The sequence below is a fragment of the Lepus europaeus genome, chromosome 8, assembly GCF_033115175.1.
Source record: "Lepus europaeus isolate LE1 chromosome 8, mLepTim1.pri, whole genome shotgun sequence".
NCBI lineage: Eukaryota > Metazoa > Chordata > Mammalia > Lagomorpha > Leporidae > Lepus > Lepus europaeus.
In genome coordinates, this window is record NC_084834.1 from 119,717,503 (window position 1) to 119,743,051 (window position 25,549).

Below are 25,549 nucleotides of genomic sequence, written 5' to 3' on the forward strand. Positions count from 1 at the left end.
TCATCGCGATAACTCGCGGGATCACGTGGGGGCGGGGAAGCGGCACCTCCGGGGTTGGGGCAGTCGGGCGCCTGGGGCCCACTGCGCGTGCTCGGTGGTGGCTCCGCCCCCTCGCGCGGGGCCGCGGTCCCCATGCTGCCCGCACGCCTGGCCCGGAGGCTGCTGTGCCCGGTGGTGCGGTGGTCCGCGCCTGCGGGGCGGCTGCTGCGGACGGGATGCGCGGCCGCCGCCGGCCCCCAGCCCCCGGCGGGCCTGCGACGGGCGCTCCCCCAAGGCCCCGCCGCGCCCGCGGACGACGCAGAGGAGCGCTTCCAGTTCCCCGAGTACACCCCGGAGCCGGAGCCCCCGCCGACGCCTGAGCAGCTGCTGTGGGAGCTGCGGGAGCCCGAGCGGGAGCAGGAGCGGCGCCGGGAGGAGCGGCGGCGGGCGCGGGCCGACCTCCGCGCGCGCCCGGACCCGGCGGTGCCGCCCAGCGGCCTGCCCTGCTCGGGCTGCGGGGCGGAGCTGCACTGCCGGGACCCCGGCGCGCCCGGCTTCCTGCCCAGCGAGAGGTTCGCCCGCGCCGCGCAGGCCGGCCAGCTGGCGCGCGCCGTGTGCCAGCGCTGCTGGCTGCTGGTGCACCACCGGCGCGCCCTGCGGCTGCGCGTGAGCCGCGGGCAGTACCTGCAGCAGGTGAGCGCGGCGCTGCGGCGGCCCGGGCCCGCGCTGGTGCTCTACCTGCTGGACCTGCTGGACCTGCCCGACCCGCTGCTGCGCGACCTCCCCGCGCTGGTGGGCCCCAAGCAGCTGATCGTGCTGGGGAACAAGGTGGACCTGCTGCCGCAGGACGCGCCTGACTACCGGCGGCGGCTCCGCCAGCGGCTGTGGGACGAGTGCGTGCGCGCGGGGCTGCTGCCGGCGCCGGGCCACCGAGGGCCGCAGCCCGGCGGGGACGCGGAGCAGAGCGCGCCCCGCACGGTGGTCAGGGACGTGCGGCTGGTCAGCGCCAAGACCGGCTACGGGGTGGAGGAGCTGATCTCGGCGCTGCAGCGCGCCTGGCGCTACCGCGGCGACGTCTACCTGGTGGGCGCCACCAACGCCGGCAAGTCCACGCTGTTCAACACGCTGCTGGAGTCCGACTACTGCACCGCCAAGGGCGCCGAGGCCATCGACAAGGCCACCATCTCGCCGTGGCCGGGTGAGTGCGAGAAGCGGACGCGCGGTGCCTTCCCTGGAGCCTTGCAGCCCTGCGGGGGTCTCGCTCCTCCCTGGCCGGGCGGCCGAGTGTCTGGAACAGAGCCGAAGCCCCTGCGCTCTGGCGGTGCCCTTGCCCCTGGGTTTGACTCCGGCGTGAGGCCAGCAGGTGCTCCACGCACAACACGTGAATAACCCGTAGTGCAGAGTGTGCGTGGGGAAGAAAGGGCGGTTGGTGACTTTGTAAGGAACTTGCGTTAATGGCATATGGGTCCCTCTGTCTGTGACCCTGTTTGTGTTGAGCTTGGCAGGGCGGACTGCGACAACCCTGTCTGTTCCCTTGAAGCCAGACTTCACCCTTGTCTAGTGAGCTGGTCTTCTGCCTTGCAGTTGCTTTTTTACCTGGTGATGTTGTGAGAGAACAGCAATCAGACAGGCACACGGATTTTGGATTCAAGTCCTGGTTAAAATTGTGAGCCAATCTCAGCTTATTGACAACTCCACCGTAAAGTGGGAATAATTTCTAGGGGGCTAGCATGGAGGTTGCGTGAGGGAAAGCACCGTACCCCAAAACAGTGTGTATCTTCAAAAGCGTTCGTTCCTTTCCTGTGTTTCAGGTACTACGTTAAACCTTCTCAAGTTCCCTATCTGCAACCCAACTCCTTACAGAATGTTTGAAAGACAAAAAAGACTTAAAGAGGACATGGCCAAAGCTGAAGAAGAGCTCAGTGAGCAGGAACAGAGTCGGCTTCGGCTCCTGAAAAGACGCGGATATGTAGTGGGTACGCATCCTGTGGGGAAAGCCCTTGTTGGTTCCACGCTGGAATTCTTCGTTGGGCTCCCCGAAATTCAGGGTCTGGGGCCAGCCACTTGCTGTGGGGGAAAGACTGCCTTGCTCAGTCTCCTTAGAGGCAAAGCTGCTTCCGCTGGAATCCCAGACCAATACATGTGAACATTGGTGACGCCATGCAGCAGCTTCAAGTTAGGTTGGCCTGGGGACAGGCGTTTGATGCAGTAGTTACGATGGCCATGTCCCCTATCAGAGTGCCTGTGTCCAACTCCTGTGTGCAAGCTCGCACTCCGGCTTCCTGGGAGGCAGCAGGTGATGTCTTGGGTATTTGGGTCCCTGCCACCCTCATGGGAGACCCAGCCTGAGTTGCTGGCTTGGCTGCCGCGCTTCCATCTGGCCCAGCCTTGGCTGTTGTGTTCATTTAGGAAGTGAATCAGCAGGTAGATGATTTCTCTGTTTTCCAAATAGAATTAGTAAGTTTGCTTTTAATTTGTTCCTACAAAGCAGAGAGACCTCGTCTCACTTCTGTACACCAAATTAAGCCTTAGTAAGTTGTCTGGAGTCAAAAGCATTGAAGGACTGACTGATGACCTCGGTATCATGTGTTCTAGGAAGAGTTGGAAGAACATTCTTGTATTCAAAGGAACAGAAGGATGAAGCTGCCTTTGAGTTTGATGCGGATTCACTGGCCTTTGACATGGAAAATGAACCTGTGCCGACTCCAGACAAACCCACCAAGCGAGTGGAATTGACTCCACAGGACGTGAAAGATGCCCACTGGTTCTATGACACCCCTGGGATTTCAAAAGAAAATTGTGTATGTATCTGGTCTCTTCTATCTACACTTTTTTTTTTATTTTGACATTTACTTATTTGAAAGGCAGAGTTACAGACACAGAGAGAGATCCTCCGTGTGCTGGTTCACGCCCCAGATGGCCGCAACAGCCAGAGCTGGGCCGGTCTGAAGCTAGCAGCCAGAAGCTTCCTCTGGGTCTCTGGATTCAGAGCCCAAGCACTTGGGCCATCCTCTGCCATCCTCTGCTGCCTTCTCAGGGACATCAGCAGGGAGCTGGATCGGAAATGGAGCAGCTGGGACTCAAACCGGCACCCATTAGGGATGCCCGCATCACAGGCGGCAGCTTTACCAGCTACCCCACAGCCCTGGCCCCCACGTTTACTTCCATTAGCACAGGCACTGTGTTTCGGGCAGAGAGCAGGAGGAGAGAGACACTTGCACCTGAGATTCAGTGCTGATTCACTGGTAGAAGCAGGTCAGGGAGGAATCTGTGCTCAAGTCCTCCCTTCGCTGGGACCTCGTTGCTGACAGCCCACTTGTGTTGCTGCACAGAATATACAGACTCGTAGCTGTTGAGGCCGACAGATACCACTGCAGTGCAGCCCACTCGTCCCTGCCTGAGTTCCATGCACGTTGTAGCCCTCGTAAGGCCATCCGGCTGGAACGAAGGCAGGACTCACTCACTGGGAGCAGGAGCAGTGTCCCCTCAGCTCCCCAGGTAACCACTGCTCTTCAGGCTGAGCTGAGCCATCGCCCAGTAACTTGTACCCCTGGTCCTTGGGGCTACATGCACCAACTTCCCTAGACCTGGAAATACTTGGAAGTAACTCTCTCTCCTCCTGTGTCCCTGCCTCTTCTTCTCTTTCATTATTTCATCCAACAAACATTGAGGTCCAGTGACATAATCAGAACATAAGACAGACAGCTCATCAGCACAGGCTCGCCATAGAATTGGGTTTTTTTTTTTTAGATTTTATTTATTTGAGAGGTAGAGTTACAAAGAGAGAGGTCTTCCATCCACTGGTTCACTCCCCAAATGGCCACAACGGCCAGAGCCAATCTGAAGCCAGGAGCTTCTTCCAGGTCTCCCATGTGGATTCAGAGGCCCAAGGACTTGGACCATGTTCCACTGCTTTCCCAGGCCATTAGCAGAGAGCTGGATCGGAAGAGGAGCAGCTGGGACTTGAACCCCAGGCCATATGGGATTCTGGTGCTGTAGGCAGAGGCTTAACCTGCTACACCACATCACCAGCCCCCAGGCCCACACTTTAATTTATTTTAAATTTTATTTATTTATTTTTAGGACATTTGCAGGATCTCACGGGTCACTCGAATTTTTATCTTGTTAATCTCACCCCATACCTGACTCTTACGTGTTCGTTCAGTCTCACAGCTTTTGGTCTTGTAGTTTTGTTCTCTGTCCAAGTCATTGATGGACTCAGGTGTGCGGCCACGCTAGGCTCTCACACTGTCCATCCACCGCTTGCTCTGCAGCTGGTGCCTGAGCAGTCGCCGGTCTCCTCATGACGTCCGTATCTCCCTGTGAAACGGCACAGGTTTCTTAGGTACTTTTCTTGCCTTTGCCTCGCCAGAGTCACTTCCAGTTTCACTGTCAGATGCATTTTTTCGTGCCCCGTGTTATACAGTGCTGCAGACTCTTTCTTTCTGCATGGTTTCCCTCCTGGAAGCACACCTCTGGCTCAGTCTCTTGTTCCCCAGCAGTAAGTACCTGGACTGCTGCTTCATGATACCCATCGCTTCAGTGCCAGCTCCTCCTTCCCTTTCCAACTGTTAGACCAGGCATAGCAGTTGCTTTAGTCACTAACCTTGCTGGGGGCCCCAGTGCTGTGGCGCAGTAGGCTAAGCCTCCACCTACAGCGCTGGCATCCCATATGGGCGCCGGTTCCTGTCCCGGTTGCACCTCTTCTGATCCAGCTCTCTGCTATGGCCTAGGAAAGCAGTAGAAGATGACCCAAGTCTTGGGCCCCTGCACCCGCGTGGGAGATCCAGAGGAGACTCCTGGCTCCTGGCTTTGGATCAGCACAGCTCCAGCTGTTGCAGCCATCTGGGAAGTGAACACTGTCTGGAAGGCATTTCTCTGTCTCTCTGCCTCTCAAATAAGTTTTTTAAAAGGGCCTGTTGAGAAATCTTTTGCAACATATTCTAGCCAACAGAATGATAGCTTCAAGTTTTTAGATATAAAACCATTCCGCACTGGCAGTTTATTTCTGGATCAGTTTACAGACAAACTTTACATGCATTTGATGACGTAAACCACCATTTCTCAAGCTGTTCTCACAAAGAACTCTGGAGTAGAAAAGTTTTGTTGCTGCAAGTGGCTTACACAGTGCCTTTTCAAACAAATAATGAGAAAAATTTATAGCCGCCGTATTTATTTTCTTATAAGCTTCTCTCTATATCATATTTTTTGTTTCCTCAATGTTTTCTAAATGATTTATTTATTTGAAAGGCGCACAGAGCAGTCTTCCATTGACTGGTTCAGTCCCCAAATGCCCTTGATAGCCAGGCCTGGGCCGGCCGAAGCTGAGAGCTGAGAACTCAATCCGGGTCTTCCACCTGGGTGGCAAGGACCGAGCATGGGAGCCATCACTGCTGCTTCCCAGGGTGTGCGTTAGCAGGGAGCTGGAATCCGTCGGAGCAGGGCCGGGACAGGACCCCGGCATTCTATATGGAGTGCAGGTGTCTTAACCACTGTGCCAAACACCCGCCCCTTGTTAGGCTTTTAGGAACCAAATTTGCAGTTTTTTATCTACTTTTAACCAGAGTTTGATTCCTTAAATCTTACCTGAATCTTGCACGTCCTGTCTTCCCATTGCTGTTTTCTCCAGTCCTTCAGAAACTCTTCTTCATCCTTAGAAGCCAGAAGATTTATCTATTTTCATCTTATTTGAAAGACAGAAGTCTTCCGTCTGCTGGTTCATTCCCCCAAATCTACAATAGGGAGGACTGGACCAGGCCCATGCCAGGAGTTTGGAACTCAGCCTGGGTCCTCCCACACTGTGGCAGGGCCCACGCTGAAGCCATCACCTGCTCCTTGTACATTAGTAAGAAGCTCATCGGAAGCAGAACAGTTGGGACTTGAACCAGCCACTTCAGGATGGGATACAGATGTCCCAAGTGGCAGCTGAGCCACCACCCCAAATGAGATTAATTTAGACCCCTGAGATTAATTTAGACAGAGGATCACATGTAATATAAATTCTAGACTATTGTTTTCATCTCTTTATCTTAACAGGTAAATCACTATATATTGTATTTTCAGTAAAAATAATTTTCTTAAAATTATTTTTTTGCTTTACAGATTTTAAATCTTCTGACAGAAAAAGAAGTAAATATTGTTTTGCCGACACAGTCCATTATCCCGAGAACCTTTGTGCTTAAGCCAGGGATGGTCCTCTTTTTGGGTGCTGTAGGCCGATTAGATTTCCTGCAGGTAAGAAACAGCTGTGCCATTAAAAAATGAGTAAATATTGGGATTCACTTTAAGGAAACACATATGAGGGCGCTTAAAAGTCTGGGAAAATGTGATTAAAAAGCAAGTTGAGGCTGGCGCCGTGGCTTAACAGGCTAATCCTCCGCCTTGTGGCGCCGGCACACCGGGTTCTAGTCCCGGTTGGGGTGCCGGATTCTATCCTGGTTGCCCCTCTTCCAGGCCAGCTCTCTGCTATGGCCCAGGAAGGCAGTGGAGGATGGCCCAAGTGCTTGGGCCCTGCACCCGCATGGGAGACCAGGAGAAGCACCTGGCTCCTGGCTTTGGATCAGCGAGATGCGCCGGCCGCAGCGGCCATTGGAGGGTGAACCAACGGCAAAAAGGAAGACCTTTCTCTCTGTCTCTCTCACTATCCACTCTGCCTGTCAAAAAAAAAAAAAAAAAAAAAAAAGCAAGTTGATTCTTGGCCAGCGCCACGGCTCACTAGGCTAATCCTCCACCTGCGACGCCAGCATACCGGGTTCTAGTCCCGGTCAGGGCACCGGATTCTGTCCCGGTTGCCCCTCTTCCAGGCCAGCTCTCTGCTGTGGCCCGGGAGTGCAGTGGAGGATGGCCCAAGTGCTTGGGCCCTGCACCCCATGGGAGACCAGGAGAAGCAACTGGCTCCTGGCTTCAGATCAGCGTGGTGCACCGGTCGCAGTGCCCTGGCTGCGGCGGCCATTAGAGGGTGATCCAACGGCACAAGGAAGACTTTTCTCTCTGTCTCTCTCACTGTCCACTCTGCCTGTCAAAAAAAAAAAAAAAAAAGTTAATTCTGGTGCCAAAGAGTTTTGAGATCCTTGCACAATTTTTTCATAAGCACAGTTCCACTAACTTCTTGAAGATCACATTTACTTTTTATTTGAAAGGCAGAGGGAGGGAGAGAGATTCCATCTGCTGGTTCAACTCCCAAATGGCTGCAATCGCCAAGGCTGATCCAGGCCACCCTAGTCTCCTGGTGCCTTCCGATGCAGCAGGGTGCTGGATTGGAAGTGGAGCAGCTGGGACTCAAGGTGGCACCCCAATCTTGGATGCTGGTGTTAAAAGCAGTGTCTTAGCCTGCTGTACCACAGTGTCGGCCCCGTGTTTCAAAATATTCTTACACCAAAATTAACACCTTTCAATTCCATTCTTCCACGATTTTTTTTTTTAAAGATTTATTTATTTATTTATTTGAAGCAAAGCCCATAGAGTGCTGGTATTTGTTATTGTTATTATTTGAAAGGCAGAGAAAGATTTCCCATCCACTGGGTCATTCCCCAAATGTCTGCAGTAGGCAGGGATAAGCCAGGCCAAAGCCAAGGAGCTAGGAAGTCCATCTGGAGCTCCTCCGTGGATGGCAGAGAACCACCTGCATTAGCGGGAAGCTGGAATGGAAAGTGGAGCTGGGTTCTGAACCCAGGCACTCTTAGTATGGGATGCAGGCACTGCAAGTGGCTAACTGCCACCCGCAGTGTGGATTATTCGTATAATCTAAACCTAACTGTGCACAGGAACTGTTGAAGCAGACCGCTTTCCTCTGTTTTTGACAGTGATTTTTTAATATTATCAACAGGTCTGTAGAAGTCAGCATTGTACGGGACTTGTTAAAATGCACTGCTGCCATATTGTGCCTTTTTGTTTTATTCTGGCATTAATATAATCTGACTATAACTTTGGTGTTTCGTTTATGCTTCTGTGAATGAATTGTACACCGAGCTGTGCAGGTTTTCCAGCTTTTCTCACTGTATAAGATTCCTCATTCCTTTCTTCAGGGAAAGGAGTCAGCTTGGTTTACCGTCGTGGCTTCCAACTTGCTCCCTGTGCACGTCACTTACTTGGACAGGGCAGATGCTCTGTATCAGAAGCATGCGGGACACACGTTACTGCAGGTAAGGCTGAGGGCCCGTCGTTCTGCCGAGAAGACCTGTGTCGAACAAAACCGCCTGTGAGCCGTCAGCCAGCTCTGCCCTCGCTACCTCTGAGGATCCTGGCTGGAAAGCACCATGGGCCTTTAATGAAAGGGACTGGTGTGGACTAGCCACAGGGCTGCGTTTCTCTGCGCTAGCCGTCCAGCATGGTAGCCCCAGCCACGTGTGGCTGTCTAAATTTAAAGTCATCAGTTAAATAAAATCTGAAGAGTGGTTCTAGCCGCATTCCCAGTGCCCAGTAGTGGCATCCTTGGAGAAACTTGGGTTAGACAGTGCTGAATGAACAGAAGTTAGAGGTTTTGTCACAGCCAGAGAGTTGACTGGCATCTACTGGGCGGAGGCCCCAGCAGATGCTGGGCAGCCTGTGGCACACAGCAGAGATGCTGGTCCACGCCGTCAGCAGGGAGTAAGCCCTGGTCTGAGTGGGAAGATGCCTTGGGTTCTTAATCCCAAACACTCAGTCTACAGGTTTTCCTACCTCTTCCCTGCTGCTCTGCCACCACCTTCCTTTGACCTGTAGATGTGGGAAAACTGCGTCATCCTGGGACAAAACAAAATCTTGAGTGTCCCGCTCATTGCTTCTGTGTTGCCATCCCTCTTTGGCCCTTATCATGCAGCTGAAATTGTCCCTACTGTAATGTTTACCAAAGGCTGGCTGACTCGGCTCTTGGAGAAGACGGCCATCCACACTGTTGAACGATGGGTAGTGCACGTTGGCTGAGATAGTTGGAGCAGACCACCTGGGTGCAGGGCCTATTCCACTCCACCACTTAACACAAATGTGTGACTTTCAGCAGATTTCCCTGGTCTCTGCTGTACCAAGCTGGTGAGGTTGTGGAGAGGATGCAGTGATAGGCAGCATCTGTTAACAATGATGGCATTTGTGGTGGTGGTGAGGATGAGGATGGTGGAGATAAGGAAAGCATCTCGCAAAAATACTGGGCGCATGCAGCACAGCAGTGGCGTGTTAATGCTCACGCGATGGAGGTATGTCACAAAATGTGCACCCTTCAAACGTTAACAACACAGACCTGATTTAAAGTAGATACGAGCAAGTTTCAAGAAGTGCATGGAGGGGTAGGTGTTCACAACAGTGAAGATGCGGCTCGGACACCCACATCCTGTACCAGGGGACCTGGGTCCGAGTCCCCGTTCCACTTCCAGCTCCAGCTTCCTGCTAACCTGTACCCGGGAGGCAGAGCAGGTGATGGCTCATGTGCTTGTCACTGCCGCCCACGTGAGAGACACAGTTTTTCTGGGAGCTGGCTTCCCAGCCTTGGCTGTTGGGCAGGTATTTAGGGAGTAAACCAGTAGATGGGAAATCTCTAGCTCTCAAATAAATAAAACAAATAATTCTTTAAGTTTGAGGAAATGGAATTAAAAGCTTGAGTTTATTTTGGTGCCAAAAAAAAAGAAATCGTGGCACCATGGGTTAAGCTGCTGCTTGCAACACCAGCATCATATATCAGAGTGCCAGCTCGTTTCCAGGCTGCTCCATTCCCAATCCAGCTTCCCACTAATGCCCCTGGGAAGGCAGCAGGTGGTGGCTCAAGTATTTGGGCCCCTACCACCCATGTAGGAGGCCCAGATGGAGTTCTTGGCTCCTGGCTTCAGCCTGGCCTAGGCCTGGCTGTCATGGCCATTTGAGGAGTGAACCAGTGGATGGGAAATCAGTCCTCCATGCTCTGCCTATCAAATCTTTTTCAAAAAAAAAAAATTCTTTTAAGATGTATTTATTTATTTGAAAGAGTTAGAGGGGAGAGAGAGCTTCCATCTACAGGTTCACTCTCCAAGTGGCTACAACAGGTAGGGCTAAAGCCAGGAACCAGGAGCTTCATTTGTGCTCGGCGCCGTCCTCGTCCAGCAAGAGACAGAGACCGAACACTTTGCACGGGGTTCCTTTATTGCTCGGCAAGCAGGAGATCCAGCTTCGATCTCTTCTGGGCAGGAACTTCCCTTACACCCGCGTAGCAAGGGTTTATATGCACAATACACGTCACAAATCAGGTGATAGGCTAGAAGCGCGGGGATAGGACAATCTCGTGGCAAGGCGGGAAGGAGCGAGCTAGAGCGGGAAATCTAAGGCGGGAAGGAGCGAGCAAGAGCGGGAACTCCCTGAGATGAGGAAGAACCCGGAAGCAGGGAGTCGGCGCCATCTTAGGGGCACGGTTCCTCCGGTCTGGTTCCCTACATCTCCCTCCTTTTGTTTTTGCACAAATCACATCCCCGACGGCCCTGGCTCATGAGGGCCGGGAGAATATTTACTAGGCAGAGAGTAGAGGTGCATACCCAGCGTGCTTGTGATCCGTTAGTTACGGAACTTCAAGGGCCTGGCCACAACCCCTGATGTCTCCGTTAGGGATCAGTTTTTATTCCCTTTTGCTGGGGCAGGCTGGGAATTGAACCTGCATGCATATGCATATGCTCTCCCAGGACCCCCGGAACCCCCGGGTGGACTCCTGCTGCAGTACCTTTGGTCTCGCATACCCAGTTTTCGCTCCCCGTCAGGGATGGGTGATACAGCCCAATGAATGAGAGGGGGAACAAGACAACTCGAGGAAGGTGTGTGCCTGATGGAGGCATTGTCCATATGTGAGGCGTGAGTAGGGATGGGGGGACGAGGGTTTTAATCGCTTTGTTAGCTGTTGGTGGCGGAGCTGGTCCTGTGGGCCTCCGCCATCAGAGATATGCACGGGTGCCGTAGTGCGCCAGCACGCCCACTGTCCAGGCGTACCAACACAGGGGGCTGAGAGGTAGGGGGATGAATGGACTACCTGTGGCAAATGGTCAGGACTAGAGGACCTGCGAGTACTTTGTAACTGGGTGGCATAGTACGACTGACCGCCAGAAGTGCATTGGAAGTATGAGGAATCGCAAGAGCTGTGCATGGATTCTTGAAAGGTCAAGCAAGGACAGGAGTGGTTTTTGCTATGGGGATCAGAAACGCGGGGTTTGGGCACACATATGTAGCCGCGTGGTAGGCCGGGGATCCCCTGGAGGGGCAGATATGCAGTTTTGTCCCCACAATCAGCTGTGGCGATGTGAGTACGCTGCAGTACGGTGTTGCTGGTCCCCCCCTTGTAGTCGCAAGGGTTGCCTACGTTCTGCAGTAAAGCAGTGGGGTTGGAGTTAAAGCCCGCATAAGAGCCAGGGAGCAAAGCCGCTGCCAGTATGAAGAAGCGGAAGGGGTGCATCTCACGTCTCGTTGTTTTGTTGCAATTTGTCGTCCTGTGAGAGCGTGGTAATCTCGGTTATCTCGGGGGAGATGTCGTCCGTAGGTGATAGAGGTGTATCTTGTGGCGGCGGGGCTGTTTTTCTGACCAATCTTTCCGGTATCCAGAGAGGTTCTCTTCCAGATTCCTGTGGGAAGACACAGACCGCGCCTCGGTTCCAGCATAATACCGGATCCGGGCCGTACCACTTTCCCGTGAGGACATCTTTCCAACGGACATAGCCTCGTGAAGATGGCTCCTTTAACATGTGTCTCTCAGCGGGGGACATAGAATGATCTGTCAAATTCAAAAAGTTTATAGTAAACAGTGCAAGGGAGAGGCGCATTCGAGGGGTTTTGCCCGTGGCAATTCCCTCCTTTTGTTTTAAGAGAAAAGCCTTGAGGGTTCGATGAGCCCTTTCAATTATGGCCTGTCCCTGAGGGTTATAAGGGATTCCAGTTTTATGTTGTACCTGCATACGGGTGCAGAAATCTTGGAATGATTTACTTGTGTATGCAGGACCATTATCTGTTTTTAAAGTTTTTGGTTTGCCCCAGGCTGCCCATGCAGCAAGGCAGTGATTAATGACATGGGTGGTACGCTCACCCGTCTCCAGAGAAGCAAAAATTACTTGGGAACAGGTGTCAACTGACACATGAACATACTTTAAGGTCCCAAACTCGGATATGTGGGTGACATCCATCTGCCAGATATGTCCTGGTAGTAATCCTCGGGGATTAACCCCCACCGAAGGCACAGGGGTTAAAGTAGGGCATGCGGCACAATGGCGAACAATATCGCGAGCGGCAGCACGAGAAAGACCGAATTTGGCGGCAAGGGTTTTTGCGTTTACATGGAACTCTGAATGAAACTGGATAGCCTGCTCTTCTGGGGAAGAAAATTGGAGTATCCAAATGGGGCGTGTGGCTTGATCAGCTATAGCATTGCCTGTGGTCATGGGTCCAGGTAAGGAAGAATGAGCTCTAATATGAGTAATAAAGAAAGGAGCAGACCGATTCCAAATAGATTTTTGCAGGGTGAGGAAAACTGTCGCTACGGAGGATGAAGAATTGACTAGTCCTGCGGCCTCAAGGATAGACACAGAATTAACCACATAGCGTGAATCAGACACAATATTGACAGGTCCGGGGAAATCAGAGAAGACTTGGTTAACTATAAGAAGTTCAGTTACCTGGGGGGAGTTAGTAGCGAATTGGAATGTTTTTGGCACAGATCCTGAAACAACATATGCACCGACTCCTGTTTTAGAACCGTCGGTATACACTACTGGGGCTCCCTGTAAGGGCTTTTGGGATGTGGACTTTGGAAAAATAACTGGGTGAGACTGAACAAAGGTTAGCAAAGGATCAGAGGGTGTTCTGTTTGTAATAGTTGCGGAAGTGGAGCAGACTAAAACCGCCCAAGCATCAGTACAAGCGATTAGCACACGTACCTGTTCCATGGAATAGGGGACAACAATGGTGGATGGTTCGCGTCCAAAATGTTGGATAGCCCTCTGAATGGCTAGGAGAGTTATCTCCGCCACTGCCACGGGATAGTAACTAATAGATCTAGTAGATGACATTGAGGGATGGATCCAGAGGAGAGGCCCATCCTGCCATAGGACCGCGGTGGGCTGTTTAAGGGTGTCGAGGACCCAAAGAGTAAGGTCTCCCGCAGGGTCCCAACGTTTTAGGGCAGCTTTACTAAGGGCATCGTTGACAATTGACAGTGCTTGTTTGGCCTCAGAGGTGAAGGTTCGGGGGGAAGCAAGATCCGGGTCTCCTTTAAGTATATTAAAGAGGGGCTGCAATGCAGCATTAGGAATGTTAAGGTAGTGCCTAATCCAATTGATATCCCCTAAAAGTTTTTGTAAGTCATTTAGAGTGGAGATAGCATTGATTTTTATTTGAATTTTTTGAGGTCTAATTTGAGTAGGGGCGACTATAGCCCCAAGATAAGAAACTACAGACGACAATTGCACCTTATTAGGTGCAATATGCAGCCCTGCCCCTTCCAGCACTTGTTGGAGTGTACTGTATAAGGCCAGGAGCCTCTCTGCTGTGGGGGCTGCACACAGTAGGTCGTCCATATAATGTAGGCACCTGCAGTCGGAATATCGGTCTCTAAGAGGTTTTAGTACTTGGGCTACATAGACTTGACACATGGTGGGGCTATTAGTCATACCCTGAGGCAAGACTGTCCACTCCCAACGCTTGTCCGGTTGTTCCTGGTTCTGGGTGGGGACAGTAAAAGCAAAACGTGGGGTATCCTTTTTGTCCAATGGAATGGAAAAGAAACAATCCTTAAGATCTATTACAATAACAGGCCATTGGTTGGGAAGTGCCGAAAGCAGAGGAAGACCACGTTGCACAGGGCCCATAGGCTGCATCTGTGCGTTGACTGCCCTAAGATCATGTAAGAGTCTCCATTGACCTAATTTTTGCGGATGGCAAAAATAGGCGTATTCCATGGAGAGGTGGATGGGATCAAATGACCAGCGTTGACCTGCTCCAAGACCAGAGTGTTGACTGCCTCCAGTTTCTCCTGAGATAGGGGCCACTGTGGAACCCAGAAGGGTACGTCCGTTAGCCACGAGATGGGTAAAGGCTCCACTGGTTTAGGAGGCGAAACAGTGACCCCTAGGAAAAACCCAGGCCAACTTTACTTGGTCTTTGTTTTGGTTCAATGGGGGAAGGGTGGCCCTGGAGCTGGACACCGAGTCCCTTGCCTGGGACGTAACCCATATTTTGTAGCATAGATCGTACTGCAGGGGAAGTGGTGACCAAAGCAACATCCATTTCGGCCAGGACGTCTCTCCCCCAAAGGGAAATGGGTAGAGGTAAAATGAATGGAGAAAACTGTCCTCTATGACCCTCGCTATCCTGCCATGACAACAAGGCTGCACTGATTTTTGGGAAATGAGCAAAACCAAGTCCTTGCAAGGTTTGTTCCGCCACATTTGTAGGCCATGTACTAGGCCAGTCCTTTGTTGCTATAATGGATTTGTCGGCTCCTGTGTCTAAAAGTCCCTTAATGTCCTTGCCATTAATCTGCAACACTAAAGTGGGACGTTCATTTAAAAGCATATGTAAGCCGGTAAAATTAATGCCAGAGGACCCAAAGTTACCAGCGCCGCGAACGTGGTTTTTAGCTGGGATTAAAGAGTGAAGACTGGGCAGCAATAACATTTGTGCGATACGGTCTCCAGGATTGATTACTAAAGGTCCCTGAGGGGCCTGAACCATGATCTTTACTTTACCAGTGAAATCAGAGTCAACTACCCCGGGGATCACAGCTAGCCCTCGGAGGGCGGCGGAGGACCGACCCAACACTAATCCAACCGAATCCGGGGGCAGAGGACCGGAGCAGTCGCTCTCCACTAATTGTACCCCCATCTCCGGAGTTAAGAGGAGAGGGGAGGTGGCGCGGAGGTCCAGGCCTGCGGACCCGTGAGTGGCACGGGCTGAGGGTGCACTGGGTGTAGCGCAGACACGGGAGGTGGAACCTGAGAGTAGATTTGATTTTGGGGGCTCCTCGCTGGGTTGGGGAGCCCCCTCTGGCCGTTTTTTGGCCCCTGGGCGCTACCTGTAAGTGGGTTGCCATCGATATCGAAAGCAGAACGGCATACCTCTGCCCTATGAGGGCCCTTGCGGCAACGGCGACAAGGCTCTATGCCTGAAGGCTGTGCCGTGGAATACCCATGGCTGAGATTGGGGCAATCGCGTTTTCTGTGACCCGGTTGATGACATTGGAAGCAAAGTCCTGAAGATATGGGGGGTCGGGTCGATTTAGATTTTGGACTGTTTTCTTTGACTTTTGCCAGCATCGCAGCTAGGCCCGCATTAGTAAGTGGCCCACCGGTATCTCTGCAGTATTTTAACCAGGAGTCCAGAGATTTATGTCTATATTGTCGAAGAATGTTTTTGCACTCTTTATTAGCCTGCTCAAAAATAATTTGTTTGACCAGTGGCTGAACGTCAACCTCGGAAGGGAAAATACGCGACGCAGCCTCAAGTATGCGAGCGACAAAATCAGCGAAGGGTTCGGCCGTGCCCTGAACGATCTTGGTGAGGTGGCTAGCTGAGTCACTTGGATTGGACGCCTGCCTCCACGCACGTTGGGCACAGTTGGAAATTTGCCTGTATACTTGTCTAGGGAATTGGGTCTGGTCAGCCTGATAAGGTCCACGCCCTAAAAGCATATCAGCATTCCACGTAGGGTGGCCGTCCTCAGCATTTTCATCTGCCTGGTCATGACAGCACTCTGTATTCATAGATTGCCACAAAAGAAAGCCGCCTGGACTTAAACAGGCCCGAGCCAATTGGGTCCAGTCGCTAGGTGTTAAAATGGACTGGCCGACTGATTCAAGGAGTGACAATGTGAATGGGGCTGTGGGTCCATAGTCATGGACCGCAGCCTTAAGTTGTTTTAATACTGTCATGTCCAATGGTTCGTGCCGGGCCTCTCGCGTGCCCAAAGCCAAAACAGGGTAAGCCTGAGCGGGGGCAGCGGGAGCGCCAGTTCGCAACTGTTTCCAGGCTTGTTGATGAAACTGTCTGCCTGAAAAAGGTGGCACATTTGGGACGTTTAATGGCCATGGCGGCACGGGTGTTAGATGGGGCTGAGGCACGCCTACATGACCGCCAGTAGGAGGCGATGCGTCTTTAATCTGATGGGCGGGCACGACATCGATAGGAGGAGCCGTAGGCACTAGAGGGCGTAAACAGGCATCTTTTAACTTTTGCCGCAGCTGCGCATACGTAGGAGGCGGGGATTTAGGATCGCCGTCCCCTTCCCCCTCAGACTCAGAGGAGGCGGAGCCACATTCGGAGCCTGAGGCCAGTGAGGAAGTCTGGCATCCCGTGTCCTTAAATTGTATGAGGTCCCGGGCGCCGTCCGAGCTCTGAGAACGAACTTCCTCGAGAGCCTCGCGAACCGCCGTAAGAGTCGGGCGGTCCGCTCCCACCGACCTCTCCTCTTGGAGGCACGCCCGCAGTAGTTCCCATAAGGGGAGAACAACGGGGTCGATATCGGGTTCCTGGGGATCGTTAACTGTGCGCCGGAGATCCTTTCCTAATTTCTCCCAAGACTCAAGAGTTATTTGGCCCTCGTGGGTGAGCCACGGCGCAAAGAAATCAACACTTCCAAGGAACCTGACAAGTGTGGTCTTAGAAACCTTAATCCCTTTGCTACGCAATAATGCTTTTAACGGATTAAGCAACATTGAATGGCTAGATGAATTTCCCATTTTCAGTTTAAAGCGGGAAGACACGTCCGCTATCTTATTTTCAGTTTAAAGCGGGGGAACAAGTCTGCTATTCTTTCAGTTTAAAGCGGGGAAACAAGTCTGCTATTCTTTCAGTTTAAAGCGGGGAAACAAGTCTGCTATTCTTTCAGTTTAAAGCGGGGAAACACGTCCGCTATCTTAGGGTGCGTCCACCCTCCAACCACGAGATATACCTCACTCGCGGGGCCCAGACGGTAAGACTGACCTCGCTTACCTTCTACTTACCGGGCAACGTAGAGGAAGCTCCCCGTACGGGCCACCAGCTGCTCGGCGCCGTCCTCGTCCAGCAAGAGACAGAGACCGAACACTTTGCACGGGGTTCCTTTATTGCTCGGCAAGCAGGAGATCCAGCTTCGATCTCTTCTGGGCAGGAACTTCCCTTACACCCGCGTAGCAAGGGTTTATATGCACAATACACGTCACAAATCAGGTGATAGGCTAGAAGCGCGGGGATAGGACAATCTCGTGGCAAGGCGGGAAGGAGCGAGCTAGAGCGGGAAATCTAAGGCGGGAAGGAGCGAGCAAGAGCGGGAACTCCCTGAGATGAGGAAGAACCCGGAAGCAGGGAGTCGGCGCCATCTTAGGGGCACGGTTCCTCCGGTCTGGTTCCCTACACATTTGGGTCTCCCACATGGGTGCAGGGGCCCAGAAACTTGGACCACCTTCCACTGCTTTCCCAAGTGCATTGTCGGGGAGCTGGATCACAAGTAGAGCAGCCGGGACTCGAACCAGTGCACATGTGAGATGCTGACACCACAGGACACAGCTTAACCCACTGTACCACAGCACCAGCCTCAAAAAACTTTCTTCGTAATTCATGGGAAAAGCTATGTATGGATTTCAAAATTGTTTTTGCCAGGCCAATACTGTGGCACAGCGAGTTAAGCTACTGCCTGCAACACAGGCCTTTCATATAGGTCATTGTTCGAATCCCAGCTGTTCCACTTCCAGCTCCCTGCTAATGCTCCTGGGAAAGCAGCAGGAGATGGCCTAACTGCTTGGGCCCCTGCCACCCACATGGGAGACACAGGTGGAGCTCCAGGCTTCTGGCTTTGACCTAGCCCAGCCCTAGACATCTCAGCCATCTGGGGAGTGAACCAGTGGACGGAAGAGTCTCTCTGCCTTTCAAATAAATCTTTTAAAAAAAAAATCTCCATTTAAAAACAACACACATAATTGTTTTTGCACCAAAATATGTTCTTTCTTTAAATTCTGTTTTTCTGTGACCTTTTTGTAGTACCGGCCTACTTCCTTCTCTCTGGACTTCCTAAGAAAGCCAGACGGGAATGAAAGCCTTCTAGAAGGTGCAGGCTCAGCGTGCACCTGAAGGCAGGCAGGAGCGCGGGCTCTGCCAGTTTTCCTACACTTAGACTATGGTTGTCGTCTTCGGTCTGTTCACTTTGTGGGTGGAACAAGAGTACACAAGTGGACACGCAGCTTGAGACTCGGGAAGGGACGCTCCCTGGGGCCGCCTGGCGTGGCTGTCCTCCCGCTAACCTCGGGAGCTCTGCTCTCACACATCTGGTTGCCTTCACATGAACGTGGCTGGCGCTGGCCAAAGCAACAGTTCCAGGCCTGGGTGTGACACATGCTCTCCGGGACCCTGGTGTCTCCTGGTTTGCCGCCTCCTCTCCCAGATCACAGTCACTTCTGCCTCATTACCTCCCTCAGTAGTTCCTCAGCTTCAGTTTTTCCTGTCTCCTGCTCGCTCAGCCCTTGCCTCTACCCCCACATCGACCTCCACAGCCACGCGAGCACTTGCTCATCCTCCCCTGGGGGACGTCTGCTAACGTCTGGAGACACCCAGGACAGAGAATTCCTCAGCACAGGATGTCAGGCTTAAACCCTACTGAGAGGTCCTGGCCCGTAAAGCAGCTCGTTTTACTCTGCTTGCATGCTGCTCTGAGCTGCCCCCTCTCTCTCTCTCTCTCTCTTTTTTTTTTTTTTTTTTTTTGACAGGCAGAGTGGACAGTGAGAGAGACAGAAGGTCTTCCTTGTGCCGTTGGTTCACCCTCCAACAGCCGCCGCAGCCGGCGCACCGCACTGATCCAAAGGCAGGAGCCAGGTGCTTCTCCTGGTATCCCACGGGGTGCAGGGGCCCAAGCACTTGGGCCATCCTCCTCTGCACTCCCGGGCCACAGCAGAGAGCTGACCTGGAATAGGCAACCGGCACAGAATCCGGCGCCCCGACTGGGACTAGAACCCGGTGTGCCTGTGCCACTAGGTGGAGCATTAACTCGTTGAGCCACGGCGCCGGCCCCATGCCCTCTCTTTATAGTTCCTTGCTGAGTGAGTCTAGCTACCCACAGTCTCATCGCTCCTCCACCCTCAGCACATGCACACAGGAACACACCACGGAGAGTTAAACCACACTCCCCCGGTCCCTCTGTGCCCCAGCGTGTGCGCACGTGCTGACCAGGATACCGTTCTCATAAGTGACTCCTGTGCCCCTGGCCAGGCACAGCTCCTACGCTGCCTCGGCATTCCTGTTTGCTTCCTGCACAACCACATATTTTGAAGAGGCCGCTCATTGCGCCTTTCACCTTCTGTCTACTCCTGTTATCTGCCCTTCCAATCTCTTGGAGACAGGGACCAGATGAGAACATCTGTCTAGTCCTGCTAAACACAGGAGGGAGTCATTAATGAATGCATAAACAAGGGACTACCAGTTACTACTAAAGCGTGGAAACAGGAGCTGAATCCTGTCCCTTATCCAAGGGTAACTTCCAAAATTTCATGGAAGGACCGGCACTGTGGCATATTGGATAAAACCACTACCTGCAACACTGGCATCCCATATGGGCACTGTTCTGGCTGCTCCACTTCCCGATCCAGCTCCCTACTAATGGCCTGGGAAACGCAGTGGAAGATGGCCCAAGTGTTTGGGTCCCTGCACCCACATGGGAGACCTAGTTGAAGCTCCTGGCTTCCGTCTGGCTCAGCCCTGGCCACTTTGGCCATATGGGGAGTGAACCAGCAGATAGAAGATATCTCTCTCTTTAAAATATTTTTTTTTAAAAGTTCATGGAAAATGGAATTAAAAGATAGGCTTCGGCTGCCAGCGCTGTGGCTCAGCAGGTTAAAGCTCTTACCTGCAGCACCAGCATCCCATGTGGGTGCTGGTTTGAGTCCCATCTGCTCCACTTCTAATCCAGCTCCCTACTAATGGGCCAGGGAAAGCATCACATTGCACCCACATGGGAGACCTGGAAGAAGCTCCTAGTTCCTGGTTTCAGCCTGGCCCAGCCTGGGTCATAGCGGCCATTTGGGTAGTGAACCAGCAGATGGAAGACTGACCTCTCTGTCTCTACCTCCCTCTGTAACTCTTGCCTTTCAAATAAATGAATCTTAAAAATAATAACAAATAAAAGCTAGGCTTATTTGACTCCAGTGTTTGAATCCATGCAGTTTTTGGTAACGTGTTTCCATGAACTTTTTGAAGTACCCTCCTGCAGGGATCTTTGAGCTAGAAGGAAGTGTGGGTAAATCTTCCTGGCCACATAGTAAGAGCCAGGGTCCTTGTCTTCATGGCCCAACCTTACCCTTGGCGTGTACAGCACTATGAGGAGCTACAAGACTCTGTCACTGAAGCTGCAGCGTGTCCTTGCCTGTCTCGTGGCCCTCAGCCTGGGGTGATTTGTAATGCCCGTGCAGAATTAGCAGTGGTTTACCTGGGGATTGAATTTGAACTTCCGGACATCTTTTTCTTTCGCTGGAAGGTTCCGATGGGCGGAGAAGAGCGAATGAAGGAATTCCCCCCTCTGGTTGGTGAAGACATTACCTTAAAAGAAGGACTTGGATCTGAAGCAGTGGCAGACATCAAGTTTTCCTCTGCAGGTAAGCGTAGACCGAGCGCTTTGTAAAAACCAAGTGAGGTAGCTGTGTGGACTTCGAGTATACCGCGATAGAAATGAGGATGGCTGATTTCAAGGCACTACAAGTTTATTCGTAAACACAACCTGTCCTGAAAACGTGTACTTTGACAAATGTGTTGTGTGCTTTTTACAAAACAGGATGAGAGAGCAGCGGTCTCCTCGGGTGCTGCATTCTGAGCTTGGCTTGGCTGCTTCTAGGAAGGGGTCGCTCACAGCACTGTGTTCTTTCTTGTGCCCGCCTAGGTTGGGTCGCAGTGACACCTCACCCTAACGACACGCTGCACCTCCGAGGCTACACGCCTCAAGGCACAGTTCTGACAGTCCGGCCCCCTCTCTTGCCACATATCGTGAACGTCAAAGGAGAGCGCATCAGAAGAAGCGTGGCCTATAAAACCAAGAAGCCACCCTCGCTCGTGTGCAATCTGCAGAAGAAGAGCAAATAACTACGCGAAGCTGGCCTCGTCTGTGTTGGGTGTTAACTCACTGAACCTGACAGTGTATGTCATGTGGCTGGCACCGCGGTGTAGTGAGTTAAGCCACCGCCTGCAGAGCCAGCATCCTATAGGAACACCAGTTCAGGTCCCAGCTACTCCACTTCCAATCTAGCTCCCCGGGAATGTGCCTGGGAAAGCCTGGCCCAGCCCTGGTCATTGTGGCCATCTGGGGAGTGAGCCAGCAGATGGAAGACCTCTCTCTCTCTCTCTCTCTCTCTCTCTCTCTGCCTTTCAAATAAATCTTTAAAAACAATATACAATGAAATTGTATTAATTACAGCTATAATAAAATCGCCAAGCCTGCTGCTGCTCCACCCTTTTTAAAGATCCTTATATTTGACTTGTTACAACTGTTCAGAGTGGGGGCCTGCGAAGCAGCAGCTAGATGACACTTGAGTTGCCTGCTTCCCCTAACAGGTGCCTGGATCTGAGCCCCAGATCACTTCCAGTCCCAGCTCCCTACCAGTGTGCACCCTGGGAGATGGAAGGTGATGGCTTAAGTACCCACCCCCATGGGAGAACTGGACTGAGCTCTAGGGCCCCCACTTTGATCTGACCCACCCTTAGCCATCGCAGTCATTTGGGGTGAACCAGCAGATGGCTCCTCTGTCACCTCATGTAAGTGAATAAATTTTGAAAAATAATAAAAACCACTCAGAACTATGCCTGTTTGTAAGGTACTGACCATGTAAGTTGTTCTTGTAGAGTCTGTACGTGTGACTCAACATACATAAAAAAAGAACCCTGCTACATTTCAAGTTTTTATTGAGACCAGATGTCCTCTTTTCTATGGAGCCAGCAGGGCAGTTTAGCTATTGGCTTACGAGCAAGTGGCAGGAAATCAATTTCTCCTAAATGTGTTGGCTTCAGTAAGTGCGTAGGTGGCTCTGTTCTCGCAGCCATCCAAGGGTCCAGCTGTGAGGGGACATTCTGTGGCTTCCATCTCCACGAGTTGTCTTCCCAGCAAATGTGAAGAGGGTAGATAAGGGTACACAAAGCAGCTTCCCTGCTTTAAAAGGGGGAGCTGGGCATTGCTCGCCTCTGCTTGATCCACTGGACAACAGTCAATGCCTTACCCTCCAAGGAAGCTGGGTACTGAAAGAGGAAATGGGAACCCCCTTGGGTTGTGTGGGGAGAAGGAGTCAATGGATGCTAGAGCGCGAGTTAGGGATTTCCAATTTGAAGTACCCGAAAATCTCGGGTGAAAGTCTAGGCAAGCTTACTCTTTCAGGCTGGCATCTGAGATCTGTGCAACCAAGAGCTCACTGTAACCATTTTGTTATTGACACCTGCCCACGTGTACTTGCAGGACGTCATATCAGTCACAAGTCTTCGCCTTTTTTACACCTGTATGAGTCTACTGCTACAGCTGTGTACGCGAGCAGTTGGCACTCCGAGCCCCAGATCCTACTGTTGAGATAAATACTTTGTTGGAATGCAGTTAGCACCCTGAACTTCTGAAGAGACAGCCCCATGTTCCCAACCAACAGGTGGGAGCCCCTACGTATTTCAAACTCCTGTTTTTACCTCATTCCCTAACCCCCTTCCAAGTCCTCAGGGACTCTAAAGGAGAAATTTGTTAAGCTGTAACTGGTAAGTGCAGGTTTCACATAGATGCTGGGTGGTTTTTTTTTTTAAGATTTATTTATTTATTTGACAGAGTTAGACAGAGGAGAGGCAGAGAGAGAGGTCTTTCATCTGATGGTTCACTCCCCAGTTGGCTGCGACGGCCAGAGCTGCGCAGATCCAAAGCCAGGAGCCAGGAGTTTCTTCTGGGTCTCCCACGTGGGTGCAGGGGCCGAAGGTCTTGAGCCATCTTCTACTGCTTTCCCAGGCCATAGCATCTCTGCTGGATTGGAAGTGGAGCATCCGGGACTAGAACCAGGGCCCATATGGGATGCCGGAACTTCAGGCCAGGGCATTAACCCACTGTGCCACAGCACCAGGCCCCAATGCTGTTTTGAAATACTGAAGGTAGGGCAGGGAAGGTCATTGTCCACGTATAAAGCCACTTCAGTATGCCTGGCGTCCTGTCTCCAGACACTCAATGCCAGTAGCAACTTCCCCTGCCCCTCAGTCATCGGGACAATCAAAAAGTACCCCCAATACTTCAAACACACCTCTAGAGGATGCCAGTGTCCAAAGTTAAAACTGATCAGTCATTGATTTCTGATTTTTTTTTGCAAGTTTAAAAACACATTTAAGGATTGATTTGAAAGGCAGAGTGACAGGTAGCAACAAAGAGAGAACTTCCACCTAATAATTCACTCCGCAAATGGCCACAATAGCCAGGTCTGGGCCAGGTCAAAGCCAGGAGCCTGAAACACTATCTTGAGTCTCCCACGTGGGTTCCAGGAGCCCTAGTACTTAAGCCATCATCTGCCACCTCCCAGGCACATTAGCAAGAAGCTGGATACGAAGCAGAGAGATGAGAAGCACATCCAGCTCTCTGCTGTGGCCTGGGAAAGCAGTAGAAGATGGCCCAAGTCCTTGGGCCCCTGCACCTGCGTGGGAGACCAGGAAGAAGCTCCTGGCTCCTGGCTTCGGATTGGCGCAACTCCGGCCACTGCGGCCAACTGGAGAGTGAACCAGCAAAAGGAAGATCTCAATCTCTCTCTCTCTCTCTCTGCCTCGCCTTCTTTCTCTGTGTAACTCTTTCAAGTAAATAAATAAAATCTTTAAAAAAAAAAAAAAAAAAAAGCAGAGAAGCCAGGATGCAAACTGGCACTCCAAAATGGGATGCCAGCACCACAAGTGGTGGCTTAACCTGCTACACCACACCCACCCCGGAACCATCATTCTTCCTCTCTGCTAGGAATTTTGCTTTTGCAGATTCTACTTGCATGTCAGTGCAATCGTTGGTCTTTGTATCTCTGTGCCTGGCTTACTTCACTTAGCATAATATCCTCTAGGCTCATCCATGTTGTTGCAAATAACACAAGTTCCTGATCAAAATACATTTTCAAACAACTCATGAGTCTAAATAATAAAAAATATTTACAGTGATGATAGATGCATAATAAAAAGATGCTCGGCGCCGTCCTCGTCCAGCAAGAGACAGAGACCGAACACTTTGCACGGGGTTCCTTTATTGCTCGGCAAGCAGGAGATCCAGCTTCGATCTCTTCTGGGCAGGAACTTCCCTTACACCCGCGTAGCAAGGGTTTATATGCACAATACACGTCACAAATCAGGTGATAGGCTAGAAGCGCGGGGATAGGACAATCTCGTGGCAAGGCGGGAAGGAGCGAGCTAGAGCGGGAAATCTAAGGCGGGAAGGAGCGAGCAAGAGCGGGAACTCCCTGAGATGAGGAAGAACCCGGAAGCAGGGAGTCGGCGCCATCTTAGGGGCACGGTTCCTCCGGTCTGGTTCCCTACAAAAAGATGAATGAGAAAAATACAACATTGGGGCTGGTGTTCGGGTGCACCAAGATAAGTGACCGCCTCCAATGATGGCATCCCATGTTGGAGCAACAGTTTAAGTCCCGGCTGCTCTGCTCCTGATTCAGCTCCCTGCTGATGTGCCTGGGAAAGCAGCAGCAGAAGGCCCCTTGTACTTGGGCCCCTGCACCCATGTGGGAGACCTAGGCAAAGCAATGAGCTCCTGGCTCCAGCCTGGCCCAGCCCAAGCCATTGCAGCCATCTGGGGAGTTAGGTGAGCCAGCAGATAAAAGATCTCTCTCTACCTCCTTCAAATAAATGAATAAATCTTTTAAAAATATAATATCAACATTTTAGGGTACTTCAATAAGTCCGTAGAAAATGGAATTAAAATATATATTCTGGGGCCAGCATTGCAGCACAGTGGGTTAAGCTGCCACTTGTGACCCCTGCATCCAGGAGCAGAGTGCTGGTTCAAGTCCCTGCTACTGTGCCTGCAATCCAGCTCCCTGCTACGGCCTGGGAAGGCAGCAGAAGATGGCCAAAGTGCTTGGGCCCCTGCACCCATGTGGAAGACCAGGCTTTGGCCTGGCCCAGCCCTGGCTGCAACAGTTAGGGCTAGGCCAGGCTGAAGCCAGGGTCCAAGCACTTGTTGCTGCTTTCCCACGTATTTTAGCAGGAAGTTAGATTAGAAGTGAAGCAACCAGGACTTGTATCAGCACCCATATATATATTTTTTTAATTTATTTTTTGATAGGCAGAGTTAGACAGTGAGAGAGAAAGAGAGTAATAGACAGTGAGAGACAGAGAGAAAGGTCTTCCTTTGCCGTTGGTTCACAGCTGCCGCGGCCGGCGCTGTGCACTGATCCAAAGCCAGGAGCCAGGTACTTCCTCTGGGTCTCCCATGCGGGTGCAAGGACCCAAGCACTAGAGCCATCCTCCACTGCACTCCCGGGCCACAGTAGAGAGCTGGCCTGGAAGAGGGGCAACCGGGACTAGTACCCAGTGCCCCAACTGGGACTAGAACCCGGGGTGCCAGTGCCGCAGGTGGAGGATTAGCCTAGTGAGCCATGGCACCGGCCCCAGCACCCATATTTGACACTAGCATTGCAGACAGCGGCTTAACACCACAGCACCA

The 25,549-nt window shown here is 51.9% G+C and overlaps 1 protein-coding gene across 1 annotated transcript; it reads left to right on the forward strand.

The window, feature by feature from the left end:
- Nucleotides 1–132: 132 nt before the first annotated feature.
- NOA1 (nitric oxide associated 1) lies at nucleotides 133–24,130 on the forward strand. Its single transcript, XM_062198791.1, has 7 exons — nucleotides 133–1,177; nucleotides 1,791–1,955; nucleotides 2,575–2,780; nucleotides 6,082–6,213; nucleotides 8,004–8,120; nucleotides 20,381–20,498; nucleotides 20,780–24,130. Exons 1-7 carry the CDS (start codon nucleotides 133–135, stop codon nucleotides 20,977–20,979), a joined length of 1,983 nt encoding a protein of 660 aa, XP_062054775.1. The 3' UTR covers nucleotides 20,980–24,130.
- Nucleotides 24,131–25,549: the final 1,419 nt, after the last annotated feature.

What these genes read in the sequence shown, in the direction of transcription:
- NOA1 (XM_062198791.1), top strand. Translation starts at nt 133, where the DNA reads ATGCTGCCCGCACGCCTGGCCCGGAGGCTGCTGTGCCCGGTGGTGCGG. An exon ending in CACCATCTCGCCGTGGCCGG is followed by an intron (nt 1,178 to 1,790) that starts GTGAGTGCGAGA and finishes CCTGTGTTTCAG; the next exon opens with GTACTACGTTAAACCTTCTC. An exon ending in CATCAAGTTTTCCTCTGCAG is followed by an intron (nt 20,499 to 20,779) that starts GTAAGCGTAGAC and finishes GTGCCCGCCTAG; the next exon opens with GTTGGGTCGCAGTGACACCT.